The sequence below is a fragment of the Gorilla gorilla genome, chromosome 2 (genome assembly GCF_029281585.2).
Source record: "Gorilla gorilla gorilla isolate KB3781 chromosome 2, NHGRI_mGorGor1-v2.1_pri, whole genome shotgun sequence".
Classification (NCBI taxonomy): domain Eukaryota; kingdom Metazoa; phylum Chordata; class Mammalia; order Primates; family Hominidae; genus Gorilla; species Gorilla gorilla.
Window position 1 is genome coordinate 75,450,879 of NC_086017.1, and position 27,253 is coordinate 75,478,131.

Below are 27,253 nucleotides of genomic sequence, written 5' to 3' on the forward strand. Positions count from 1 at the left end.
CATCCACATAAAAACATATACATGAATGTTATAGCAGCATTATTACTCATAATAGCCAAAAAGTGAAATAATTCAAATGTTCACTAACTGATGAATGAATAAAATGTGGCACACCCATATGAGAGGATACTATTGGGCAATAAAAAGGAACGAAACACTGATACGACATGGATAAACCTGAAAACATCACGCTGAGTAAAAGAAGACACAACATGTCACATATTGTGTTATTCCATTTATATGAAATCTACACCATAGGTGAATGTATAGAGACAGAAGGTAAATCAGAAGTTACCTATAGCTGTGGGAGTTAGAAGGAAATGGGATGTGACTATTAATGCGTATAGGGTTTCTTTCTCGGGGTGATAAAAACATTCTATAATTTTGTGGTGAGAGTTGTACACCTTGACAATAAACTAAAAAATAATGATTTTTAAAAATAGGTCAATTATGTAGTATGGGAACTATATTTCAATAAAACTATTTTTAAAAGGTAGAAAGAAGAAACAATGAAATTAAGGTAGAAATTTATACTGGACACTTGGCAATAAGGAAAAAATAGAGAGAAAAACTGTTTCTAGGGAAGCACTATTAAAATAGAAAAACCTTTGGCAAATAGGACCATGAGTGGGGAAAGGAGAAATCATATATAATCAACCTTAGGAGCAAACAAGGAGGCAATACAAATATTAAAAAGATTTATTTTCATGTATAAGAGAATACCATGTACAACTTCATACCAATTAATTTAAAATCTAGACAGAATGGATCATTTTCTAGAATAATAAATTAATGAAACTATCTTAACAAGCAATAGAAAATGTGAATAGAGCAATGACTGTAACTAAAATGAAGTTAAAGAACTATCTCCTCCTTCCCTTTTCCTAGCTACTGCAAAGAAAAAAATACGTGCCAGGCCAGGATATTTTATGGACAGATTTTACCAAGCTTTCAAAGAAAAGTGTGATACCCTTTATGCAACTCCAAACACACATACTTTCCATACTGTTTATTATATATTTTCTACAGGTTCATACATGTTAAGAATAATTAGAAAAAGATCTCAGATGAATATTTAAAAAATGATAATCTATGATTACCAGACCAAAAAATATATATAGCACAGTGTTGAGATGGTCAAAGGGGACACTGAAATTCACAATGCTGCTTCCATTTTGAATAAAAAAATTTATATGACAATCTACATAATAAAAATTTGACAATTATTTGCAATAAAAAATTAAGGTATTATTTGGAAACATGCATTAAATTTTCTGTCTAGTTGATTGAACCATAGAGCATAGATAAAAGGGAGGCATTACTGCCATCGAACAGAAAGTTATTCTAATTGTAGGTAAAATCCCTAAGAAACTGAAAAGCCTCCTACATGCTGGTCTTGTAAGCCTGAATATAAACTTAAAGCAGAACTAACAAAAAGGAATAGCCTTGTCTTTCTTTGTGTTGCTATAAGAAAATACCTGAGACAGTCGTTTGTAAAGAACAGAAATTTATCATAGTTCTGGAGTCAGGGAATTCCAAGATCCAGGTGCTGGCAAGTTTGTCTGTTGAGGGCCTGGTCTCTCCTGCCAAGATGGCGCCCTGTTACAGCATCCCCCAGAGGGGTAATGCTGGGTCCTCACATGACAGAAGACTGGAAGAAAGGAAACCCACTCTCTCAAGTCTGTTTAAAAGGATCCTAATCCCATCCATGAAGGTTCCACCCTCACGACTGAATCACCTCGGAAAGGCCCCATCTCTTACTACATATTGGCCGTTATGTTTCAACACGTGAACTTTGGGTGATACATTCACATTATAGCACATTGTAATTTTCACAATATCAAAATTTCCTTAGTTCTAAGATGTAATTAATTATAAGATTCAACTTTCAATTTATGGCTTTTCAGGGGAAAAGAAAACTACGGCATTAAATATGCACATCTATGTTTAAAAACATCCAAATGCAAAAAAAAAGTATCTGAGGATCAAGAAATATTGGTGTTATATGACAAAGAAGACACTAATAAAAATGAAAAACACTCTTCCAATAATAACATTTTAAGCTATGTTGGATTCTACAGCAAAGTTGTGCCTGGATAATGATGTTTAGTTATATATTGACATTAATGTATAATGATTATTTAAGAAATAGCAAATACTGCTGGAGAAAGGCAAGCAAAACAAAAGTGCCTCAATTTATCTGATGCTTTTCAAATTGGCCAAGGGCCTAAAAATAATAACAGAGAAACGATATCAGAGTTGCTACTGTGGATGTTTTTCCTGGCTTGTGGAATATGATGACTTTCATATAATGTCAGAGACAAATAATAAATCACTCCACAGTTATTTATATATTCATAGAGATGGGGGTTTTCCTTATAAGAACCTTTGATTTCCATCATATAAGAAAAAAGAAACCAAAAACACCAACTTGAAATGCTATTTTCCTACTGGATTTTAACTTGAATTGCCACAAATGTGTGAAGAAGTGAACTGCTTATTTAAAAAAAAAAACTCCATTGACAAGTCTCTGGCTTTTATTAGTCAACTGGAAAATCAAGCAGCAAATGGGGAATAAACAAAATTCCTATGACTGTAAATTTCAACAAGAAGTGAAAATAGAACAGATGTGGAACATTTTCCTTAATGTGTTACTATTTAGCATTACTTCCCTCCAAGGTGCAAAAGATGACCATCTTCTTGGAAGGTACTCAAATAGGCTCTTTTACAGGCTTTCCAAGAAAACACAAAAGCAGCAAGCTTCCAGTTGCTTTGCCTGAAAATGACTCATGCCATGAAAATATGCAACTTAAGATAGCTAATGAGAGAAGAACCATTCTACAACAGCTCTATCAAAGATAAAGTTCCAAAAACTTCAAACATTTATTGTACAAGGGATGTCATAACGACCCTTTAAATTTGTATGACGAGACCTCACTATAAATGACCTGTTTTACAAGACCACATCCACTTATCCTTAAAATTGTACAATTTACAATGAACCTGTGCTGGTATCATCCTTTTGTATTTTGTGTTGTGACTCTTGCTGGCTTCAGAACACAAATTATGGCTCTCGACATCATGTTCACCATGTGCATCTTTGAAAAATTTCACCTGTGAAACTTTACACTACACTCACATACCAGCCAAATGAGTTCCTGAAAAAATCTGCCACAGTGAATAAATAAAGGGGGGAGAAATTATAGATTTGATACTTGCTGGGGAGTATGATGTGAAAGTAATTGTGCTTCCTGTAGGCCATGCACAACTGTAGGAAGTGCTCATCTTCCTGCAGACAGACAAACTCAATGATGGAGAGCCTAAGAGTTGGCAATAAAAGAAAAACCAGCCCTTGTAGGCCAACCAGACCCTTCTAGAGTGTCTGACCTACTTTTAAAGCATGCTGAAGGGCTTTCAGCAGATAAGAGTTAATGAAGGAGAGAGAAAAAATAAGTCTACAATATCACACTTACTATTTAAGTGTGCCCATCAGTGTGCCTTATATTAGAAAAGTATACATTGTCCAACTCAGGTTCAATGGTAGATTACTTATATAGGAAACATATCTCAATTGCAACTGCTCTAGGAAACATCAAATATTTTGACGAAAGAATTACAGAATCAAACTCTGAAATGAAAGTCCACTTCTACCCACAACCCAGAGAGGAGATCCAGCGAGTCCTACTGTGTGCAGGATACTTACATGTAAAACATCCCTTCCCTCCTCCTTTGCATCCATTCAACTCTGCCTACTAAATGATTATTTCAATTAGCACAGAATGTGCATTTCTACTCATCAGATACATGGACATATTTTTGCAGTTTGAGCACCTACTATGTGCCAGAGCCTCTCTTGGTGCTTTTCATGTATTATGTTAATTAACTCTCCCTACAAGTCTATGGGGATAATACTATTGTCCCAATTTTATAAATTGCAAAACCTCGGGAAGGAACTTATCCAAGACCACAAAGCCAGAGAACAGAAGGGCTATGAGTCAAACATGTATCTTTCCACATCCAAAACCTATGTTTACTCAGCAACCACTGCACCGTGCCTCTCAGTGCCCTGAAGGTTATTTTACTTTCACTTTCTTTATTTTTTTATTTTGTTTATTTATTTATTTTTCTGAGACAGGATCTTGCTCTGTCACCCAGGCAGGAGTACAGTGGCACAATCTTGGCTCACTGCAACCTGCGCCTCCCAGGCTCAAGCAATCCTCCCACCTTAGCCCCCAGAGTAGCTGCGACTACAGGTGTGTGCCACCACACCCGGATATTTATTTATTTATTTATTTATTTTTCAGATAGAATCTTGCTCTGTCACCCAGACTGGAGTACAGTGGCATGATCTTTGCTCACTGCAACCTCCACCTCCCAGGCTGAAGTGATTCTCCTGCTTCAGCCTCCTGAGTAGCTGGAATTACAGGCACCCACAACCATGCCTGGCTAATTTTTGTATTTTCAGTAGAGATGGGGTTTCACCGTGTTGGCTAGGCAGGTCTCGAACTCCTGACCTTAAGTGATCCACCCGCCTCAGCCTCCCAAAGTGCTGGGATGACAGGTGTAAGCCGCTGCACCCGGCCTGGCTAATTTTTGTATTTTTTGTAGAGATGGGTTTTCACCATGTTGCTTAGGCTGGTCTCAAACTCCTGAGCTCAATCAATCCACCCACCCTGGCCTCCCAGAGTGCTGGGATTATGGGTGTGAGCCACCACTCCTGACCTAAGACTGCTTTTCCTGACAATTCTCTTGAAACCCAGATTCTGGTCAACACTGATACGGGTTTTTAAAGCAAGCTCTAATAACTGCCTAAGTCCCTATGATTTTTTTTCCCATTCTGACATTTTCTATATATTTTGAAAATATATGTATATGTTAAATAAATAACAATAACATAATTCATTGTAATATGGTTTGGGATGCCCAGGTAATCCCCAACACTCATGAATCTAGTGTGCAGATGGACATCCAAGAATAGTGCCTCCCTGTCAAATAGCTGGTACCTACCCCAGTCTCTTGCAGAGAAGAAAATTCTTTTCTCCTGACTTTCCCCTTCCTGCTACAGGTCACACCACTCCCTGAAACTGCTATTGTATATGCCCCTGAAGCAGCTTTTCAACAGGCAACAGTAAAGGCAGGCAATGCCTCTGTTAACAGAAGTGGTATCTTCATTACCTTCAACATCATCCTCACTCCCATCATGACAATTACACATCACAGCAGCCCTCATTATATAAAGTGCTTACAGGAGTCCAAGCACTGTGCTAGGCCTCACAACAACCCTTTAAAATAGGCATTGTTATCTTTGCTTTGCAAATGAAAAAAACTGAGTCTCTGAGAAACTGACAAGGGAGTGACAGGAAATAAAACACAAAGCCCACTGACTATTCTTATGTGCTCCCTACTACTACCCTGGACAGGTAAATTTCTTTAATTGGGTCCTATGTCTATATTTTATCTTATTCTCTCTTTTTGGAAACTCACTTCTGGTCCTCATTTGTTCCCATTACAAGAAAAATTTCTTAGGAGAATTGATATGACCTCAAGTGTTCCGGTGAACAAATCAGGTGTTTCGGCCTACTGCGTATTATGCATGAGGCCACTGTCTTTCCTTTTGTACTACAAGTATAAAAAAGAGAACAGCACATAAGAAAAGAGAAGAAAATAAGTCAGAATAACTTAACGAACTGTTCACCTAATTTAAGAATAGGTTTAAAAAAATTTTTTAATACTACTTACTCATGCCATCTGTGTGCCTGGAACTATGCTTAGGAACTCACATACACTTCCTCGTGTGATTCTCACCACAACCTACAAAGCAGGTATCATTAGCCCCATTCCATAGAAGCAGCTCAAAAAGGTTAGACAACCAGTGCAAGCACAGCCAATAAGCAACAGAGTCAAAATTTAAAACCCAGTTTTTTCTACAAATCAGAAAGCAAATGACAATCCGATTAAAAAAGACAAACAGGGACCGGGTGGAGTGGCTCATGCCTGCAATCCCAGCACTTTGGGAGGGTGAGACAGGCGGATCACCTGAGGTCAGGAGTTTGAGACCAGCCAGGCTAACATGGTGAAACCCAGTCTGTACTAAAAATACAAAATTAGCCAGGCGTGGTGGCAGGCGCCTGTAATCGCAGCTACTAGGGAGGCTAAGGCAGGAGAATCAGCCAGGAGGCAAAGGTTGCAGTAAGCCGAGATTGCGCCATTGCACTCCAGCCTGGGCAACAAGAGTGAAACTCCATCTCAAAAAAACAAACCAAACAAACAAAAAACAAAACAAAACAAAAAACGGACAAACGGAAAAAGACTTGAATAAAAACTTCATGAAAAAGGATATCCAAATAGACAATGAGCATCTGAAAAAGTGTTCAGTATCATTCTACATCAGAAAAATGCAAATTAAGACAACAATGAGATACCACTGCACATCCACCAAGATACGCAAAAATTTAAAAGACTCATAATACCAAATGTTGGTGAGGATGAGAAGCAACTGGAACTCTTACACGGTGTAGGTGTGAGTGCAAATTGGTATAACTACTTTGGAAACTATTTGGCAATATTTATTACAGCAGAACATATGACTACACTGTAATCCAGCAATTCTACTCCTAGAATTGTGCACATATGTCCATTGTATAAGAATGCTCACAACAGTAGCTAAAAACTGGAAACAAATCAACAGAAGAATGGGTAAGCAGATCATGGTATATTCATACAATCAAAGACTACACAGCAATTAAAAAAATCAAACTACTGCTACATTCAAACTACATGGATGAATCTCAGAGAGTAATGTTAGCAAACAAAGTTACAGCAGAAGAATACATACTTTATCATTCCATTTATATGAAATTCAAAGACAGGCAAAAATAATCCAGGGTGATAGCATCAGAATCGTGGTTACTTTTGGGAAGGAAGGGAAGCGTTCAATAAGAGGAGACACAAGGGAGCTGCTGAAATCCTCAGCGTTCAAAATATTGACCTGGGTAATGGTTATATGGATAAGTGTGCGTGGTGCATGTGTGTGTGTAAAAATTTATCAAACCATGCACTTAAGATTTTTATAACTTGCTATACTTATTTTATCTCTCTCTCTCTCTCTTTTTTTTTTTTTTCTAGAGATGGAGTCTTGCTCTGTCACCCACGCTGGAATGCAGTGGCCTGATCTTGACTCACCGCAACCTCTGCCTCCCGGGTTCAAGCAGTTCTCCTGCCTCAGCCTCCCAACTAGCTGGGACTACAGGTACTTGACACCATGCCCAGTTAATTTTTTGTATTTTTAGGAGAGATGGGGTTTTACCATGTTGGTCAGGCTTGTCTTGAACTCCCGACCTCAAGCAATCCACCTGCCTCAGCCTCCCAAAGTGCTAGGATTACAGGCACGAGCCACCGGATTTTTGTTCTTTTTTTTTTTTTTTTTTTTTTTTTTGAGAAAAGGTCTGGCTCTGTTGCCCACCCTGAAGTGCAGTGGCATGCTCATAGTTCACTGCAGCCTCGACCTCCTAGACTCAGGTGATCCTCCCACCTCAGCCTATTGAATTGCTAGAACTGCAGGTGTGCACCACTATACCTGGGTAATTTTTTGTAGAGATGGGGTCTCCCAATGTTGCCCAGGCTGGTCTCAAACTCCTGGGCTCAAATGATCTGCTCACCTTGGCTTCCCAAAGTGTTGGGATTACAGGCGTGAGCCACCACGCCCTGCTTCCTTCAGTTTTTTTAAAGGGTCTCTGTTAGAACCCGCATATGACTAGCACAAGCAATTGTTCACAATCGTTGCATTCTACTGCCAGAATCTGGAATAAGAGAAAGAAATAGACCATTCTGAGGTAGATGGAAAGGAAGGAAAGAGAGAAGGTGAAGGAACTGGAAGAAGAGAAGGGGAGAGGGAGAGAGGAAGGGAAAGAGACTTTGATGTGCCCGGACAGGCCAGACCCTTAAGTATATAATACAAATTCAGAACAAAACAGCAATTATTATATCAACAACATTTTTTTTACCTACTCCATGTTCCTTAGATATCTAACTGTTTCTTGATTTATAAATGATCCACTCAACAGTGAGCTAAGAAGTTACAAAATTCCCCTACAGCATCCTTGACTCAAGTGGATTGGAATGGGGTATCTAATACTGAAGCAATGCATGACACTGAATGCCCACCTTTCAATAGCTCGCCTCGGGGAGAACTAGAATTGAACATCAAACAAAAAAGTTAATGAAACCTGTATTAGCCACAAACTTCTATCCACTGGGGAAAAAGCCATCTAGATTCCCAGAATTAGCTAGGGTCAGGCAGGCAACACTGATAGAATTCGAACAGAATTTCAGTCCACCTGACGATTTCACATGATGTCTTCTTTCCAAGTCATATTATACATTTAAAGAATACTTTACCTACAACTCAGGCAACTTTTTTTTTCAAAATTCCACTGAAACAGATATATCTTTTTTTTTCCCAAGTCACTAATTAAGTGAACTTGAGACTGTGTAAAGCCATTTCGAGATGGAAATAAGGAATATGTATCCCTCAAGTCAATTGATGAAATCTAAGAATACAGAAACTGCAACTCCAATAATTCTATAAGGTCTGTTTGTAATCTTATCCTATGAGACGGGAAAGGAGAAAAATGTCATGTTCATTTAGGTACATATATAGTATATAGTATATATACAGTATATATATAGCATATATATACTGTATATAGTATATATAGGTATATATAGTATATAGTATATATACAGTAGATAGTATATACTATATAGTACATATACACTATATAGTAGATAGTAATATAGTAGATAGTATATACTATACAGTATATAGACACTATATAGTAGATAGTATATATAGTAGATAGTAGATAGTATATACTATATAGTATATATATAGTAGATAGTAGATAGTATATACTATATAGTATATATAGTATATATATAGTATATATACACATATATATACACTATATAGTAGATAGTATATATACTATATACATATATACATACATATAGTGTGTATATAGTATATATACTATATATACATACATATAGTGTATAGTATATGTACTATATACATATATAATATATAGTATACTATATAGTATATAGTATATAGTATACTATATATAGTATAGTATATACATAGTATACTATATATTATATAGTATACTATATATAGTATAAATAGCATATAGTATATAGTATACTATATATAAATAGTATATAGTATATAGTATAGATACAGTATTCCATCTATGCTGTATATACATATATGGTATATATGTGTGTATACACATGTGTAGTACTATATACTATAGTATATATACTATATATACTATATACATACATGTATGTATACTATATATACTATATACATACATGTATGTATACTATATATACTATATACATACATGTATGTATACTATATATACTATATACATACATGTATGTATACTATATATACTATATACATACATGTATGTATACTATATATACTATATACATACATGTATGTATACTATATATACTATATACATACATGTATGTATACTATATATACTATATACATACATGTATGTATACTATATATACTATATACATACATGTATGTATACTATATATAGTATGTATACTATATGTATATATACTATATATAGTATAGTATACTATATGTATATACTATATGTACATATATGTACACTATATATTACATACATACATTAATGTATATTACATATATAATTACATACATATATATGTATATACACACATACATATACTATACATATACTATAGAGTATACTATATACAGTATATATACATATATACAGTACACTGTGTATACTGTATATACATATATAGTATGTATGTATACTGTATATACAGTATATATAGTATACTGTTTATACTGTATATATATTATACATACACACATGTATACACACATATATACTATATATGTATATACAGCAGATAGAATACTGTATATATACTATATACTGTATATACACATATATGACACTATATATACTATACTAGTATATACAGCATATACTAGTACTATATATACTATACTATTATAGTATATATAGTGTCATACATGTGTATATACAGTATATAGTATATGTTTATATACTGTATGTGTATACATACATAGTATATATACACATATATAGTCTGAGGAAAGAAACAGTGGTGGTTATTAGTGGGGGTTCTTGTAACCAACCTGACTAAGCTGCAGTCCTATTCGATCATTGTAAGCCAAGCCACTTAACTTTATTAGCCTCAGTTTCCTCATCAGTGAAGATACTAATAGTAATTACTTCCTTTATAAGATTTCTACAAGTATTCAATGGGAAACTATAATGAAAACACTTAGCATAAACTTGGTATTCTGTAAGTGCTAGATTCTTGTTTTAATATGTGCACAATATCTTTCAGGCTAGTCTCTCTATACTTTAATGAACACGATCTATCAAGGTAGTAACAAAATCTCAATTCTAGACTAAAAACACTGATATAAGTAAGGGGGAAGAGAGACAAAAACATAACATTCACATATAATCCCCTTTCTCCCAAACTATAATAGTTTGATTATTTTTTATTTTTTGGTATAGGTTGATTTTCCTTTTATAGAAAATATCAAATTTACACAACAGTGCAAGAATAAGAATAGTACAAATAACATCATACACACTTTACTCAGGCTTGCTGGTTATTAACGTTTTAACCTACCAGCTTGTCATTTGTCCTCTCTCTCCCTCCTCCCACACATAATATATTTGTAACCATTTTTAATGCTTTGTAGCCATTTGAGCATAAGTTGCATCATTCACCATGGCCATTTATCCCTAAATACATTAGCATGTATTTCCTAAAAATAATGATGTATTATTGGTTAATTTTAAATGCAAAAGAAAAAATATGTCATTGATCATTTTAAAAGTCTACTTTATTCATATTGTAGTGAAAATAACACAATTGACGTTTTCTTGTTTAAATTTTGGGCAGTTCATTCCCCAACACAAACTAGGTAGGGCCATCAGAACACAATTGGTGAAATTTCCTTACTTGGACCACAGAAGAAATACACACAATCCACTATAGAAGCCAGAAATTTTACTTACGTTTATTGAACACATTTGATACAACGAAATTTTTTAAAATATATTATTTCTCATTCTCTTGACTCAAATGATTCTTGGGAAACTAAAACATCCTTTCCTCAAAATAAATAATACATGGTAAGGATACTGTGAAAACTTTCATGTGCCTTCAAAAATCGGCATGGAAATTGCTTTATAATTGCAACAAATCTTGATGGAAAATGTCAGCTAAAATTATAAAGCAATTAAATAAATTAACATGACTGCCAAATAGATATATTAGTATCCTACGCTCAGACAAATACTAATCCATATGTTATTGGGAGGAGACTCTTTTTTAAAATTTAATATGTTAATTTTAAAAAATGGTCTTTAAGGTGATGGCAGGCAGAAAAATAAACCAAGAGCTTGGACTCTGGAGGTGGTTAGAACTAGGTTTGAATCTGAGTTCCATCATTATTAAACTGTGCCTCCCTGGAGATGCCACTACCTAAGCTCTCCACACCTCAAATGCTGCACTCATACTACAGAATACAGAATACAGAACTGATAACACTATGCCCTACAGGGTTCAGAGATGGCTAACAAAGCTTGTAAATCACTTAGCACAGTGCCTGGTGCATACAGTAAGTGCTCAATTAATGATAGATGTTATTATTAAGTGGTGAGGTCTGATCTAACATGTTTTCACAAGATTATAAATTACCACAACTCTAATTAAATTTAATCTAAAACTCCCATGGCTTTCCCTTTTTCTACATCCCTGAGAACCTTAGAATAAAGAACACCAGCCAAACCATGTTTATTTGAATCTATTAACAGACACATATAAATCAAGTCCAGTGTTATGAGCTTTTACGTTTGTAATTTTTTTCCCATTTTTTCTCCAATAGGACTCTATCCACTCAGCAACTATACAATGGCAATTAGGGTTAACAACGTATAATAAGAAATACAAAGAAACAGAACATTGGGGAATTAGCTGATGCTGGGAAAAGGCAAAAAAATGTGCTGTTTCAAGCATGCCTATTATTGGCTAAATCATCCAATTATTAATCTTCACTATATTCTTGCCTGGCATCTAGTGTTGGGTTGTTACTCTACAAATGCCGGAAAGTCAGTTTTTTAAAACTTAGCTTGTTTAAAGAAAAAAAAGAATCTTCATATAAATAAGGCCTCAAAGCCTAAAGAGAAACTGAAAAGAGTGTTTGGGAAGTCATGCTAGAAAGGGAAGGGAAAGGGGTAAGGAAGAAGGATCAGTCTTAACAGAGGGCCTACGAAGTATCGAGCTCATGGCTGGGTGCGTCCATACTTCTTCTAAACATCAGTAAAGATAATGAGGAAACTGAGTCACAGGAAGCATGAGTAACCTGCCCAAGCCAACAAAACTGGTAAGTGGTAGAGCCTGCCAGCCTCTCAGGTCCACCACACCTGAAAGCCCAACACATTTGAATGTTCTAGACTCAACAAGACAAGCGCTAATGACACACAGGGGCAGGGCATGAGTCCAAGTGTACTATGCTGAATGGGCCCTGAAAGGTGGCCTGAAGGTGCTGGGAGGGCCTTTCCAGTGGTTCTCTTTTCCATTACATACGCCATTGTGCTAAAGTAAACTAATAGTACAAATGGCTGTAAAATGCAGTGGTTTAAGATAATAACTTTGGGGTCTATCAGACTGAAATCAAACTCAGCTCTGTAAGTGTATGCACTTGAGCCTCTATAAATCTCATTTTCTTCATTGGAAAATGGATATAATAATAGCTTATACTTCAAAAGATTAAGAGGATAAAAGGAAATAATGTAAGTAATGTGTTTAACAGAGTTCCTGACACACTGGGCATACTCAATAAACACAACTTGGTTTTTTTAAAAAAGGTATCAATTTTTAAATTAGAAAGCATGGTATCAGATGAGTTACTCAGCCTCTCTGCTCCCCCTTTACCTCATATGTAATGACAGTAATAACTACCACTAGCATCATGGTACAACTAACCAAACAATATTTGTAAAGTACGTAGGCTCTTTACTGACAAAGAGTGATGAATGCCAGCTGCCCTGTCTAGTGCAGAATTTAGAATTTCAGAGCCGATCTTAAAGCTTTAAAAAAAAATGGCTCTAGATAAGCTGTAAGGAGAAGGATTGATAAAATACATAAGATCAAAAAGAGAAATAAAAAAGACCCAGGCACGGTGGCATGTGTCTGTAGTCCCAGCTACTCTGGAGGCTGAGGTGGGAGGATCACTTGAGCCCAGGAGTTGGACGCTGCACTGAGCTATGATCATGCCACTGTACCCCAGCCTGGGAGACAGAGTGAAGACTGTGTCTCAAAAAAAAAAAAAAAAAAAAAAAAAAAAGAAAGAAAGAGAAAAAGCAAGCAAGAAAAAGGTAAGAAGGTGGAGTATCAATAGAAGTAACTGACATGGACTAGAATAAACAAAGCCTTGTAATAAATGGCATAATCCACCCATCACAGTGTCAGTTTTATTACTGACAAAAGCTACAATGGAGAAAATGGCTTTAGATCTTTGTTAACAAGGGGACTGTTAATAAATCACCCCCAAAATTACACTTACCAAACCCATTCCCCAGCAAATCTCAAAACCACTGTCTTCCCCGTGAGACCCACCCAAAGAAGATTTCCAGCAGTGATGGACAGTGAATGCACGCTTCCCTGGGATCAGACAGAGCCCCCAAGAGAACAGGAATTGTCACGGTCAGGAATGTCCAGGTCCTTCTCATAAACTCACTAACAGGAAAACTCACTTCTCCCCTAGCAAGAGGTAAATATAGATTCCACACTTCAATGCTCCTGAAGGGGTACTGTAGAAATGCAAAGTGGTTTTCTGCTGAGTTGTCACAAATATGGGGGATGCTGCTGGCATTTATGAGGAGGGTTCCAGGGATGCTCCAAGTTCCTCAATGAATAAAACTCCAGAATAACAAAGAACCTTCCCGCTTCCCTCACCACCTTCCAGTGCTCCATTGGAGAGTCCCATGGATAAAAATGTGTTTACACTTATCTGAGCCCATACTCTAGCTCCAAATCACATCTAAACAAAAAGTATTGTTATCTAATCTCATGATTTTTTAATTTGGCACAAAACTCCTTGCCTGGACTATTACCTTACTTTGTGAAACATAAATCATAGCTCACCTTATACATAGTGAAATAGGAAACCACGTACAAGCAGTGCAGTGATATCCTTGACACAGTAACGCCCTTGACATGGGCAATCTTGTATTTAAAGTGATTTCTATGTACATAGTTTGTGCTAAACATTATGAGGAGTACAAAAACAAATCAAAAGCGTAAGAATTCGTTGCTAGCCATGAATGTCCTCTGTTGGAACATCCTCTTACACAGGATAATTTGGACAGAACCACATTTAAAGTCACAAATATATGATGGACAAGGGAACCTCATACCACAATAAGAAACATTCACTTCTTTGTTCTAATGCTTGTCTTCTTAAAGGAAGCCCAATAGCAAACCGATGCACAGCAAATAAGTTTCAATGGAGAAGGACAGGTGTAAGCAGTCAAGGGGTGGGTCAGTAGGTGGGAGGAGTCCCCGTATCACAGACAAGCCAAGGGCACATGGGAAAATACAGTCATGATTGGTAGAAGAGAAGGGAAGAAAAAGAGTAGAAAGCTGATCAAGATAAATGCTGTTTATACGCAACAAACATCTGTGGTTAAATAGAAAAGAGATAGAGTCGAAGAGTTCAGATCCTTAAGAGTTTGTATACTTTAGATGAAGCCAAAGTTAGAGAGATGACATGATAGAGAAAGAGAAAGGGACAGAGAGAGATATCATGACAGAGGATCCGGTACACAGTAGGTACCCAAAAGCTGGAGAGCTATTGCTATTGTTACTAGTCATAGTTTTGCCACAGGCTAGGCTTTGTAAAGGCTAAAGCAATCCTTTTAGACAGCCCTTGGTTTAGATAGAGGACAAGGACAGAGAAACAGCAATAGAGAGAAAGTTTCCAGTGACCTTTATCTCTTTATCTGATCAGTCCTATGATGCTTGCAGAACTCTCAGGTTCATGAGTTATGACCGGAAGCATTCCACCAGAGTCCAACACAACCTGAACACAGGTATGCACATTCCAGGAGACAAACTATTTTCCAACATCCAGTTCTTTATCCTGGACACTTGCTGACAAATAGGTCTAGTTGATGTTATCAGCTCTAATTGTCAAAGATCACAGGAAAAGTGGTTGATTTTAGGCAAGCCATCCTGGAAACAACTATGTTTAAGAGAAAACTGTAAGTTCAAATAGAACTAATGGTAATTTATGGCCCCATTTAAAATAATAGGCAATGATAGCAGATGCTAAAATGCCCTTTTGAATATGGCTATCGTATAAAGACCAGTATCACCTATGTTTACCACATCAAATTTAAATTGCCTTGTAGATCAAACACATGTAATCCCTCTGTAAAGTCCTTTAAGTCAATGATCAATACCTCTTAGACTGGTTACAATGGTCTCAGTATTGGGAAGAGCCTTGATGAACAAAGTGTTAAGCTGCAGAACAAAACTGACATCCTTTCCTCTTTTAGGCGACCTTTGCTTGAAAAGAAAGATGACAGTTGAGTCCAGAAAAGTGAGGAGGAATGGGAGGGGCATTGTACAGCATTCCAGAGAACCAGCACTACTGGATGAGTTGTATCTCGTTTTGACAGCAGCAGTATAGTAAATGACAAGCCCTGTCAGGTAATGCATTTATCTTCATGGGAAAAGCGGCCATTCCAAAGCAAGAATCTCAGATGTTGTCACATCAGCTAGGACAAGAAGTCATAAAACAAGAAGGCTATCAATGCAGGAGGTACGGTGATCTCTAGACTACAATTAGGAGGAGTTCTGAATGGGCACTCCAGCTCCAAGCTCATGGGAGCTTTGATGCGATTACCAGCCAAGTAATTAGTGAAGTCCTTATCAGTCATCTATGACCCTTTTTGGGGCTCAAGACTCTGACCTTCCTTTTATTCTGAAAGCGTTATGGTCAAAGCAATTCTGCTGTTTTTCTCAAATGCTAAGTAAGGAAGAAAAAAATAAAAGAAGAAAAAGAAAGAATATCTTTTTCCATTTCTTCATTTGTTCATTCGTTCAACAAATACTTATCCTATAGTCCAGACACTAAGCTAGGAGTGGCCTGGTCACTCAGTTAGATATGCTGCCTGACTCATGAAAGTTAGAATCTAATTAGGACAGGCAGGCATGCAGCAGGCACTACAATCAGGCACAAAACAGGCATGAAGGAGGTCACGGAGTGCAGCTTGGGGAGTTGGGGGAGAGGGCAACAGGCCCAATCTGCAGAAGCAATAGAGGACTTCGTGGAGGAAGTGGCATCTGGCTAAAACTTAAAAAGAAGACTGTGAACTGGTCAGACAGATAGGCAGCGAAATAGGAAAAAATAATATGTACCCATTTATAAGAAGACACAAAGTGTGTTTGGAATATGAAGTTTGTAGGGTTGAAGCGCAGAGTGGGAGGGGTTGGGAATGTGACCAAAACTGGAGGAGGAGAAAGAGAAATATTAGCCAGGTGGTTCTGAGGAATGAGAGAAGTAGGCATGTTTACAAGCATTGCAAAGGTTTTCCATAGGTACACAAAGAAAAGATCTAATGGAAAATAAGATAAACTTAGATATGCTAAGAAAATCATGTAATGATTTTTTTGAATCTGAATAATCATTATTAAAATTATATTGTACAACCAGTGAATTACTTGAACATCAGAGAGCATATACTTATTTTTAAGGTATTGTGCCTTCCATTGCTCCCAAACCCAACAGATAAAACGTCACTATTTTAAGCAACTAGAGCTCTAAATTCAGCCATCAGAAACTTTTTTTTCTTTTACTCTCAATAGTCTGTTTGTATATTACTCTAATCAGTCTATTACTAATAACACCCAACTTGAGAGTTACAGAGAACTAGTTTAACCCTGACCATGCTACTTGCTGTGTGACCTTAAGCAAACAATTAACCTCTCTGAGCCTCTGTTTCCTTTAATAAGACTCACCTTACAGGATTGCTATGTGTATCTGATAAGACAGTGGTTGAGTCAGTACTACTATTTCCATTTTACTGAAGAGTCAGCGAGATTCAGGGAGGTTATGTGACTTGTGCCAGGCCACACAGCCAGCAGTGCAGCCCTCAGACTTCACAACAGGCCCCTGAACTCATTCTGCATCTGCATCCCTTTTCTGTTGGGGTTTTTCTAGTGGTATTTTGAATGGTAAATATAATTAAATTTCAACTAACATGCCCTTTCTTCTTACTGTAGAAATAATAAAAGTTCTTGAATAAAGGGAAGATAAAAGCGGAGTGGAGAATAATAATAACTGTAACAAAAATAGCACTGGATGAACACTTTAAATGGGTAAGTTGTATGGTATGTGAATTATATTTCAACAACGCCGTTACAAATTTTAAAAAGTAAAATAGCAGCAGATGAGGAATGAGTAATATGGCATTTCAAATGGTACAATTTTGAGAAAGTTCAATTTTGTTGCTTCATCTTTTGGCCAGTAAAACAGGGGTGCTATTACCTGCGTTTCCTTTGCCAGAGAATTAAGATAAACTGAGTCGTAAGTGGTAAAGTGTGCTATGATGCACATACAGCTCCACTACATTATGGCAATGCTAAAAATAACCTGAGAATGAAGGAGCTTTATTTCTTCATTTCCAATGACCCATGAGCCTCCTAAAATGTACAGGGAAAGATGTCTACCCCCACCACAAGCACCTGTTCATGAGGTCATCTCTTCTCAAAATACCGAAGTCAATGAAATGTCAGTGGCAGGAAGTTCTGGAATATACAGATTACACGAGCCCATTTCCCTGCAGCACAGTTACATCATCATCAAGAGAATCCATTCCCCAAATCCACGGCTTCCTAATCCATTAGCACAACAGGCTGGTGGAGAGCTTGGCTTTCTCAGTCACATGGGCCATAGAATCAAAATAAACACAAATGTGGCCAGAGTAACATAAGTCGAAAGAATCCCAAGTAAGCCCCAGTCTACTCATGTTCAAAGGCACACACGCTCCACCAGACTCCAAAACAGACCTCTTCTGAATTTCCTTCCCATTTTATGAAGAAAGTGTAAAATGAATTGTTACCTGTTTTCTCTTTTAGTAGGAACACCATTTCTGCTTTCCAAATTCCTGATTTACTGGTTTCACAGCCATAAAACATCAATGCCAAGGGGCTTTATACAAGCAAAAACAAACATGATTTTTCCACTGTTTTTAAAAGACAGAGTTCGTTTTTTGCCCCAATTCCTACATAGTGGTAAGCTTAAAATCAAGCCATTTAGCTCACAGTCAGGTCCAATAAATCAGTGGAAAAAATAAATGGGAGAGCATGCCAAAATGTAACCATGGTAACACCACAGATGCATCAAGAAATGGTGTGCTCATTTGCTTCATCCCCATTTCTTAAATTGGAATCTAAGTAGGGGAAAAATTACACAGAGAACAATCATGATTCTGCAATTACTGATTTCTGCAAAATTGTATTCAACCTGCTGTACTATAACTTCAGAGGCAGCTACAGGGCACCTATGAAAACAGCCCTAGATGACAGAAGAGTGAAAAAGACCAGATCTGCCACTTACTGACCCTCCCTGTGACTTTGTTTCTTCTTCCGTAAAATGGGTGTTAAAGACCCCCAACTTCAAAGGGTTACTATAGGAGGAATGCCTGACAGTGCAGAAGAAGCAGGGCAATGGTGAACTCATGAGACTTGAAGCCCTGATCACCTTTGGCTTTGATTTTATTGGCTTCCTCATTGCCTCAGTTTCTTGATTTGTAAAAATAGAATGATAATCCCTGCCCTACCTACGTGATTAGCATTAGGAATTAATTATTATTAAGCCAAAATATAAGAAATTACTACGAGGTTATTACTAGGACTACAGTTTATAACTTCAATGCTAAAAGACTAAAAGAACTGAGGACCACAAGTTCACATTAACACATCATCACAACCTCCTCTCCGTCAAATGCAGCTTAGCCACTCCATGGACAGAGGCAACCTTGGGGCCTTGTCCCAAGTTACTTGTAGCAAACCTCTTCTCCTCTCATAGCCTCTGTTTTATTAATGAGTAAAATGGAGAGCCAGGGGCTATTCTAGAATCTGATCTGTGGAGGTTATCATCTAGAACTATAGTCTAAGTCCTTTAAAATCTACAGAATGCCTGAGATTAGTTCTGCTTATTCTTTTACAGAAAGAATTAGCTAATGTTTATCAGAAAACATTAGCACTCTAGCATATCATTTGCAAGTTTTTTTTAAAGAAAACCATTTATAGCAAACAAATCATAGAAATAAACACGATACCTTGAACATTAAATTATTCTTCCTTTCTTTTGCTGGTTCAAAAAATGATACGTCTAGGAAAATAAATTCCAAACTTTGAAGGACTGGGTGATAGAGAGGAGAAAGGAAAATTCTAAGTAATAAAACCAGAATAATTCTTCCCTTATATTTTAAAAGAAATTAAACAACCAGGAACACAGTGTGCCACAGTACAGTGATACTTCACTACAACGGAGCTGCCAATTTATCCAACCATAGACAGACAGACAGGCTGCCTTTCTTTACAGACACTCTGCTTTCAGCATTCCTATGTTCTGTGTCTTGTTTTTTCAGATTTGGTGTAATCTAATGGTTTGGGGGTTTGGATTTTTTATCTGGGGAAATCATTTCTTTGAACAAAATTATACATAAAATCCTGACTTATGAATCTGATGAAGTTGGCCAAAAGGAGAACCCTGGGAAGGAAGAGAGAGCCCACTGGGGTATTCCCTTCACTGGGGGTCTCCACAAAGGTCAGTCCGAAGGCCGCTGGCCAAGTCTACTCCATTAATAACAGCAAATGTTAACATTTATGGAGGCTCACAGCACACCATTACCTTACAGAATGCCTTCTGTGCCTGATCTCATTGACTCCTCATAGCAGTTCCATGAAGCTAGTATTACTAACACGTCCTTTCCACTAATGTGAAAAGTGGGCCTTACAAAGGGTAGATAATTTGCCCCACATTGCAGAGCCATGACTGAAACCCAGGCACACCACGACACTGTGTTATTGAATTATGATTTGCTTGAGTTAAGGAGTCACTCAGTAGGCCAACCACCAGGTGTTCCAGAACCAGTTGTTGAGATCTCCTTTCTCCCCTGGACTTTTCACACACACACACACCCAGCAGTGAGATGCCAACGTCTGGCTACTTACAAGGCACAGCATGGCGGTAAAGGTTATCCCTTATGGTCTGCTGGAGCTCATGATCAGGAGACCCCTTCTGGAATCGCTGATTGAGAAAATGTCGCAGGTCCTTGTTCAGCCTTCCTCCTGCAGGAAATACATAAAATAGACATACCACATCAACACAGGGCCTCCTAGAAAAGAAGTAGCCAAGAACTGATTGCAAGAAAGCCACAGGATGCAATTCTAGCCTGCCACCCCTAGTCATTAGGAGGATGTACTTTAGATTTTCCTCTGCAGGGGTAAAGTCAAGCCAGAATGTCATAAAGATAAAACAGCACTGGCAATGCATTAATTTGGAGATCCTATCTCACATAATACTAGAAGGCCAAAATATCAAAGTGTTTAATGTAGGCTATTACATTTAAATATGTGCCATAGACACTTGTAGACACTATTACTAGAAGCATAAATTACTGAAACCTTAAAGAAGACAATCCAGCAATAACTGTCAAATCATAAAATGTTCTTTGACCAGGGATTCGAATGGCAAGAATTTACTCTACAGGTATACTTGTAATCTCTTCAAATTTCCATGAACATTTACTATAGCTTTTTTTATTTTTTTTATTTTTATTTTTTGAACTGGAGTCTTATTCTGTCACCCAGGCTGGACTGCAGTGGCGCGATCTCAGCTCACGGTAACCTCCGCCTCACAGATTCAAGCGATTCTCCTGCCTCAGCTTCCCGAGTAGCTGCGGTTACAGGCACCCACCACCACACCTAGCTAATTTATATATTTTTAGTAAAGACAGGGCTTCAGAACCATGTAGAACAGGCTGGTCTCAAACTCCCGGCCTCAAGTGATCCGCCCGCCTCGGCCTCCCAAAGTGTTGGGATTACAGGTGTGAGCCACTGCATCTGGCCCTACTATAGCTTTTTTTATGATGGTAAATAAATAAAAACAAAGACCTGGAAACAACCAAAAGGGAGCAATTAAAGCACAATTCATCCATATAACAACTACTTTGCATAAGCTAGATTTTCATGGGTTGACATTGGGAGAAAATGTGTGGAACTGTGCATAATGTCTGATTCCTTTTCTGTAAAAATGAATTTGGAAAAGGAGAGACTGGGTAATAGGAGGAATCATATGAAAGTTTTAACAACAGTTTCATGTACAAAAAAGGACTTGAGCTGGGGATAAATAAGAAGACTTCACTTTTCATCACACAGACAGAGAGAGAGACATAGACATAGACATCTCCCTATCCTGTGTTGCTTTTCAAACACTAAATGTATGTTGCTTTTTTGTTGTTGTTGTTGTTGTTGTTGTTATTGTTAAGCATAGTTATCTAAGTGAGTCTGTGTTTATTTCTTTGCAATTCTCTACGCTTAAGAGAACAAAAGAAAAGCTAAAAATATTATATTATCACAAAAATGTGTCATAGAAAAGAGACACATTTTAAAAAATCATAATCACAAATTACAGTCTACAGGATCAACAGAAGGCTTGTAGACCAACTTAACTAGCATTCACTCTTAATGGAGAAAGATGCTTCAATGACAGCTAAAAATAACTAGGCTGAGACTGTCTTTCCATTTTTAGACAAGATACAAATTAGGTAAGAGCATTTTTAGCCTTAGAGAAACAATGCAGCAACCCAGGAGTCACGTGAGCTACAGAACTCATGTCTTCAAATGGTAACTTCCCTATGGTCAAAAAGAGTAAATCATGAGGATGACAGTGATGGTTAAGATGATGGTATTTCCTACCTAGGGCAGGAAACTACTGATCTTTACTTTAATATCACATTCAATATAAGATTCCAGCTACACCTGCTCATTTTGAAATAGATAATAAAACCCAATTTGAGCTATTTTATTTGGTATTCTATCTACTGTTTCAAGTGGCCAAAAGGAAAATACATATATTCAAACCAATCTTAGGTCATTCAATCATTCATCAAGTATTTACTGAATGAAGACACCCACATGCCACATGAACCCACCCCCCAAAAAAATCAGCACAAGGTTTGAACAGACAGTTCACAATGGAATATATGTGACTATTAAGCATATACAAAGATGTTAGACATCATTAGTCATTAGAGGAAAAATAATAAATTCACAATGAGATCCCACTAAATAACTACTTGAATAACAAAAATTAAACAGACTGAAAGTATCAAGTGTTGGCAAGGTTGTAGAGAAACAGGAACTCAAATATACTGTTTAGCAGGCATAATGGTTCGTCCTCTTAGGAAAACAATTTGTCAATATCTTAGAAAGTCATACCTTCAAGAGCCAAGTGACCCAACTATTCCACCCTTACTTACATGAGAGAAATGAAAACAAGTCCACAAAAAAAAAAAACTCGTAGATGAATCTTCACAGCAACTTTAATTACAAATAGCCAAAAATTGGAAACAACCCAAATGTCCATCGAAAGGTGAATGAATAAGCAGACTGTGGTATAATCAAGCACTGGGGTGTTACATAGAAATTAAAAGAAGCTACTAATGCATGCATTAATACTGATGAATCTCAAACACAGAATGTTGAGCAAAAGAAGTCAGACACAAAAGATAAAATATTGCATGATTTCATTCATATAGAAAGTTTTGGGATGGACTAAAAAATTTTGGAACGGATTAATTTATAGTGAGAGAAAACAGTTTAGTTGTTACAGAGAGCTGAAGGTAGGTAAAAACTGACTGCAAAGGGCATAAGGGAATAAAATCTATGGATCTATGGGTCTTCCCCATTGGAAATTGAGAAAACAGGGTGAAGGACTTCTATATGATTTCTATACATGGAGGATTCTATACACTGGGCCTCTATATTATGTTTTATAATATCCTGTGAATATATAATATTTTTAACGTCAGTTTTTAAAATGGGGAACACAAGGGAAGATTCTGGAGGAGATGCCAATATAATATTTTCTTTTTTTAAGATGGAGTCTTATTCTGTTGCCCAGGCTTGTGTGCAGTGGCACAATCTCAGCTCACTGCAACCTCTGCCTCCCAGGCTCAAGCGATTTTCATGCCTCAGCCTTCCGAGTAGCAGGGATTACAGGCATCTTCCACCACGCGCAGCGAGTTTTCATATTTATAGTAGAGATGGCGTTTTACCATGTTGGCCAGGCTGGTCTCAAACTCCTGCCCTCAAGTGATCTGCCCACCTCGGCATCCCAAAGTGCTGGGATTACAGGTGTGAGCCACCACTCCTGGCCCCAGTATAATATTCTTGATTAATAACATTGGTTTATATATTTGTCAAAATTCACAAAACTATATACATAAAACAAGTATGTTTTATTATATGTAAGCTATGCCAATAAAATCGATTTCAAAAGTTTAAAATATATACAATGATTGGATGATTGGATGAGTACTATGTGTGAGTCAATGTTCAGGTTGCGTAGTTCTCTCTTCAGAGAGTTGAAGTAAAGGAAAAAGAAAGTAAATCTAGGTAGTTAAGACAGACATGCCTACTTCTGAATCCTGGCTCAACTGTTTATTAGCTGGTGAGTCTGAGAACAGGGCTTAATCTCTGAACCTTGCTTTCCTCAACTGTAAAAATAGAACACTGATGTAATATTAGCTCTGTCACAAGATTGTTGTGAGGATTAAATGGGATGATACATTCAGACAGTGCCTGGCAAAAAGAAAACACTCAGTGAAAGATGGAAATTATAATTATGATGTTGTTGAATGGACGATTATTGAGGTGAGGGGGCAAAGAAAGAAAATCAGTTCAAACATGAACTTTTACTCTTTTTTTAAAAAAATCCATGCAAACCAAATTTATTCTACTGGCTTAGAAATAGCCAGAAACAAAATATAGACCTACGGAGATCTGGATGAAAGGATGTTTCTAGTGTTTCTAGAAGTGAATAAAAATCTACCTGTGCTAAAATAGTGTGGACCTATGTAAACTCATTAATAAACATTTAGTGTGTGGTTAATGTATTCCAGGCATTGTGCTGGGGCTGAAGTTCAGGAAATGAAATCAACTAGTAAGTCACTGATATGTGATCTCTCTACCTGCTAACTCCAGCTTGAGGTATAAGACACTCTAGGAATTGAGTAAAAAAAATAATGTTTACCAGCAAAATTCCCATTGCCTGCAATGTAGGGTTTTAAATTTCTCTTAGGTGACAAGAGTTCTTGACATTAAAAAGACACTAACATTTATCCTTTGAGCCATGGCAAAGACGTCTATGATATCCAAAATGCTTAAATCAAAAGCAACATTCCAAAGGAGTTTTCAGATACAGTAACTTTTTATCACATATATAACAAAGATTTGTACATCCTTATGGATCATATGTGGTAACTATCAAGATAAACCAGGGACATATAGATTGGAAACCATTTTACTTTTTTTATTTTTTTGGAGACAGAGTCTCACCCTATCACCCAGGCTGGAGTGCATTGGTGTGATCATGGCTCACAGTAGCCTTGACCTTTCAGGCTCAAGCAGTCCTCCAGCCTCAGCCTGCCAAGTAGCTGGGACTACAGGCATGCACCATTATGTTCAGCTATTTTTTTAATTTTTGTAGATACAGGTTCTCACTATGTTGCCTAGGCTGGTCTTGAACTCCTGGGTTCAAGCAATCCTCCTGTCTCAGCCTACCAAAGTGCTGGGATTACAAGTGTGAGCCACCATGCCCCACCTGGAAGGCATTCTTAAGTACAAGCTCTTGGTTTACACCTAAGCTTATATTCAAACTAGCCAAGGTAGCTAGGGTTTATGGTCATCAAACTAAAACTCCCCTCTACTGCAGATGTGCAAAAAGACTGAGTTTACTATGCTGCCAGTTAACATTTACTCTGAGTTCCATGACATTTGGACATGAAAAGCCTCAACCTTCACATTCTATTAAAAATACTGTACATTTTGGCATCTAATCTCAAATTAATTGCCAATTATTCAAGAGACATGTCTATAAATTGTCTACTAATTGTCAAGGGCAGTGAGCCAATAAAATAAGTTGGAAGACAGTTTGTCATAGCATCTTCACTTTCTTTGAAATTCAAGATTTATTTTGTAAATAGAAAAGAGAACATAGGTCAGAAATACAGTCATACACTGTATAGCAAAGTTCCAGTCAAAGCCATACTTACCATGGGTCCAAAATTACAACGCTGTATTTTTTCTGTACCTTCTCTATGTTTGCATATGTTTAGATACACAAATACTTACCATTACAAATGGTAAGTATTTGTGTTACAAATGCCTACAGTATTCAGGAAAGTAACATACTGTGCAGATTGTAGCCCAGGAGCAACGGGCTATACCATACAGCCTAGGTGTTTAGTAGGCTATACCAACTAGGTTTATGTAAGTGCACTCTATGATGTGTGCATGACTAAATCACCTAAGGCCACATTTCTTAGAATGTATTCCAGTCATTATGCAACAACACATGACTATATATAGAACTTTTTCCAAGAAAGGGGTTCAGAGTTTATTCTAAGACAATTTTATATTTTAACTGAGGAAAATGGGCTTAGATGCTCTCTTGATTTGCCGTTATTTTATATTTCTGTATCTTTTTTTTTTTTTTTTTTGAGATGGAGTCTTGCTCTGTCCTCCAGGCTGGAGTTCAGTGATGCGATCTTGGCTCACTGCAAGTTCCGCCTCCCGGGTTCACGCCATCCTCCTGCCTCAGCCTCCCGAGCAGCTGGGACTACAGGCGCCCGCCACCATGCCCAGCTAATTTTCGTATTTTTAGTAGAGATGGGGTTTCACCGTGTTAGACAGGTTGGTCTCGATCTCCTGACCTTGTGATCTGCCCACCTTGGCCTCCTGAAGTGCTAGGATTACAGGCTTGAGCCACTGAGCCCAGCTATATTTCTGTATCTTATCTATATATCTGGAATTCTGTGTCTTTTAAATTTACAGCAATGTAACTCAGCTTTTCTCACCCACATGAGTTTACAGAATGTTAATCATGTTTGATGGATGTAATTTTTCTTATTTTAAATGTTGTATAATATTCAATATTAAAATAAACCAAAATTTATTTATCCTTCATAGAAAATTAAGCTATTTCCAATATAAACAATGCTGCTATAAATGTCACTGTAATGCCTCCCTCCCCTAATTTTTTTTTAGCAAATGTGTGGGGTTTTTCCCTCTAGATTATCTAAACCTGAAAATGGACATAGATATCTTCGACTTATCTTAACATTTCTGAATTCATCCCCAAAATGGTGATACCAATTTGCCTTTTCATAAATAGTTTTGGTGGTCCTGTTTTCCCACACTTAGGCCAACATTGGCTATTGTCACTATCTTTCAGGTCCCCAAGACCACTCCTGATTGGATGATTCACTAGGAAGATTCGGAGGACTCGTTATATAGTTGTACTCATGGCTATGGTTTATTCCAGCAAAAAGATACAAAGTAAAATCAGCAAAGGAAAAAGTCTCACAGAACAAAGTCCAGAGAAAATCGGGTGTAAGTTTCCAAGTGTCGTCTCCAAATGGCATTACACAGGACACACACACATTCCCCAAAGAACCCATATGAAAAGCTGCCCACCGGAGAAGCTCCTTAGACACCCAGGGCCCGGGAGTTGGTCAGGTAAGCAGCCTTTGCCTGGCACAAAATAAATCTCCAGACTCTCGGGAAAAAAAAGCATAAATGATAGCATTTGGGCATGCAGTCTAGACATAGTGAGCCACTCTTACCGGTTACCAGAATAGAAGAAATTCCCTGAAATGCAAGTTCCCAGATGCCAGCCAAGGGCCACCTTAGCGTTCCATCCAGCTGCCACTAACTCTTTTCTGCACATTCCAACTTTATATATGTTTCCCAATCTACTAAAGATAAAATGATATCTTGGTGTTATATTAATTTGTAATTACTGATTACAACTGAGAGTGAGCATTCTATTATAGTTTTT

At 37.2% G+C, this 27,253-nt stretch overlaps 1 protein-coding gene across 34 annotated transcripts in view; it reads right to left on the reverse strand.

Annotated features, from left to right (window-relative positions):
* The window catches only part of MAGI1 (membrane associated guanylate kinase, WW and PDZ domain containing 1), a 666,590-nt gene that overhangs the window by 241,227 nt on the left and 398,110 nt on the right, over positions 1-27,253 (reverse strand). For all 34 annotated transcript variants that reach the window (XM_055383931.2, XM_063703895.1, XM_019023923.4 and 31 more), the window contains exon 2: positions 20,362-20,478. In XM_055383931.2, coding sequence (XP_055239906.2) covers positions 20,362-20,478 — 117 coding nt within the window. The remainder of the gene's footprint in view (positions 1-20,361; positions 20,479-27,253) is intronic.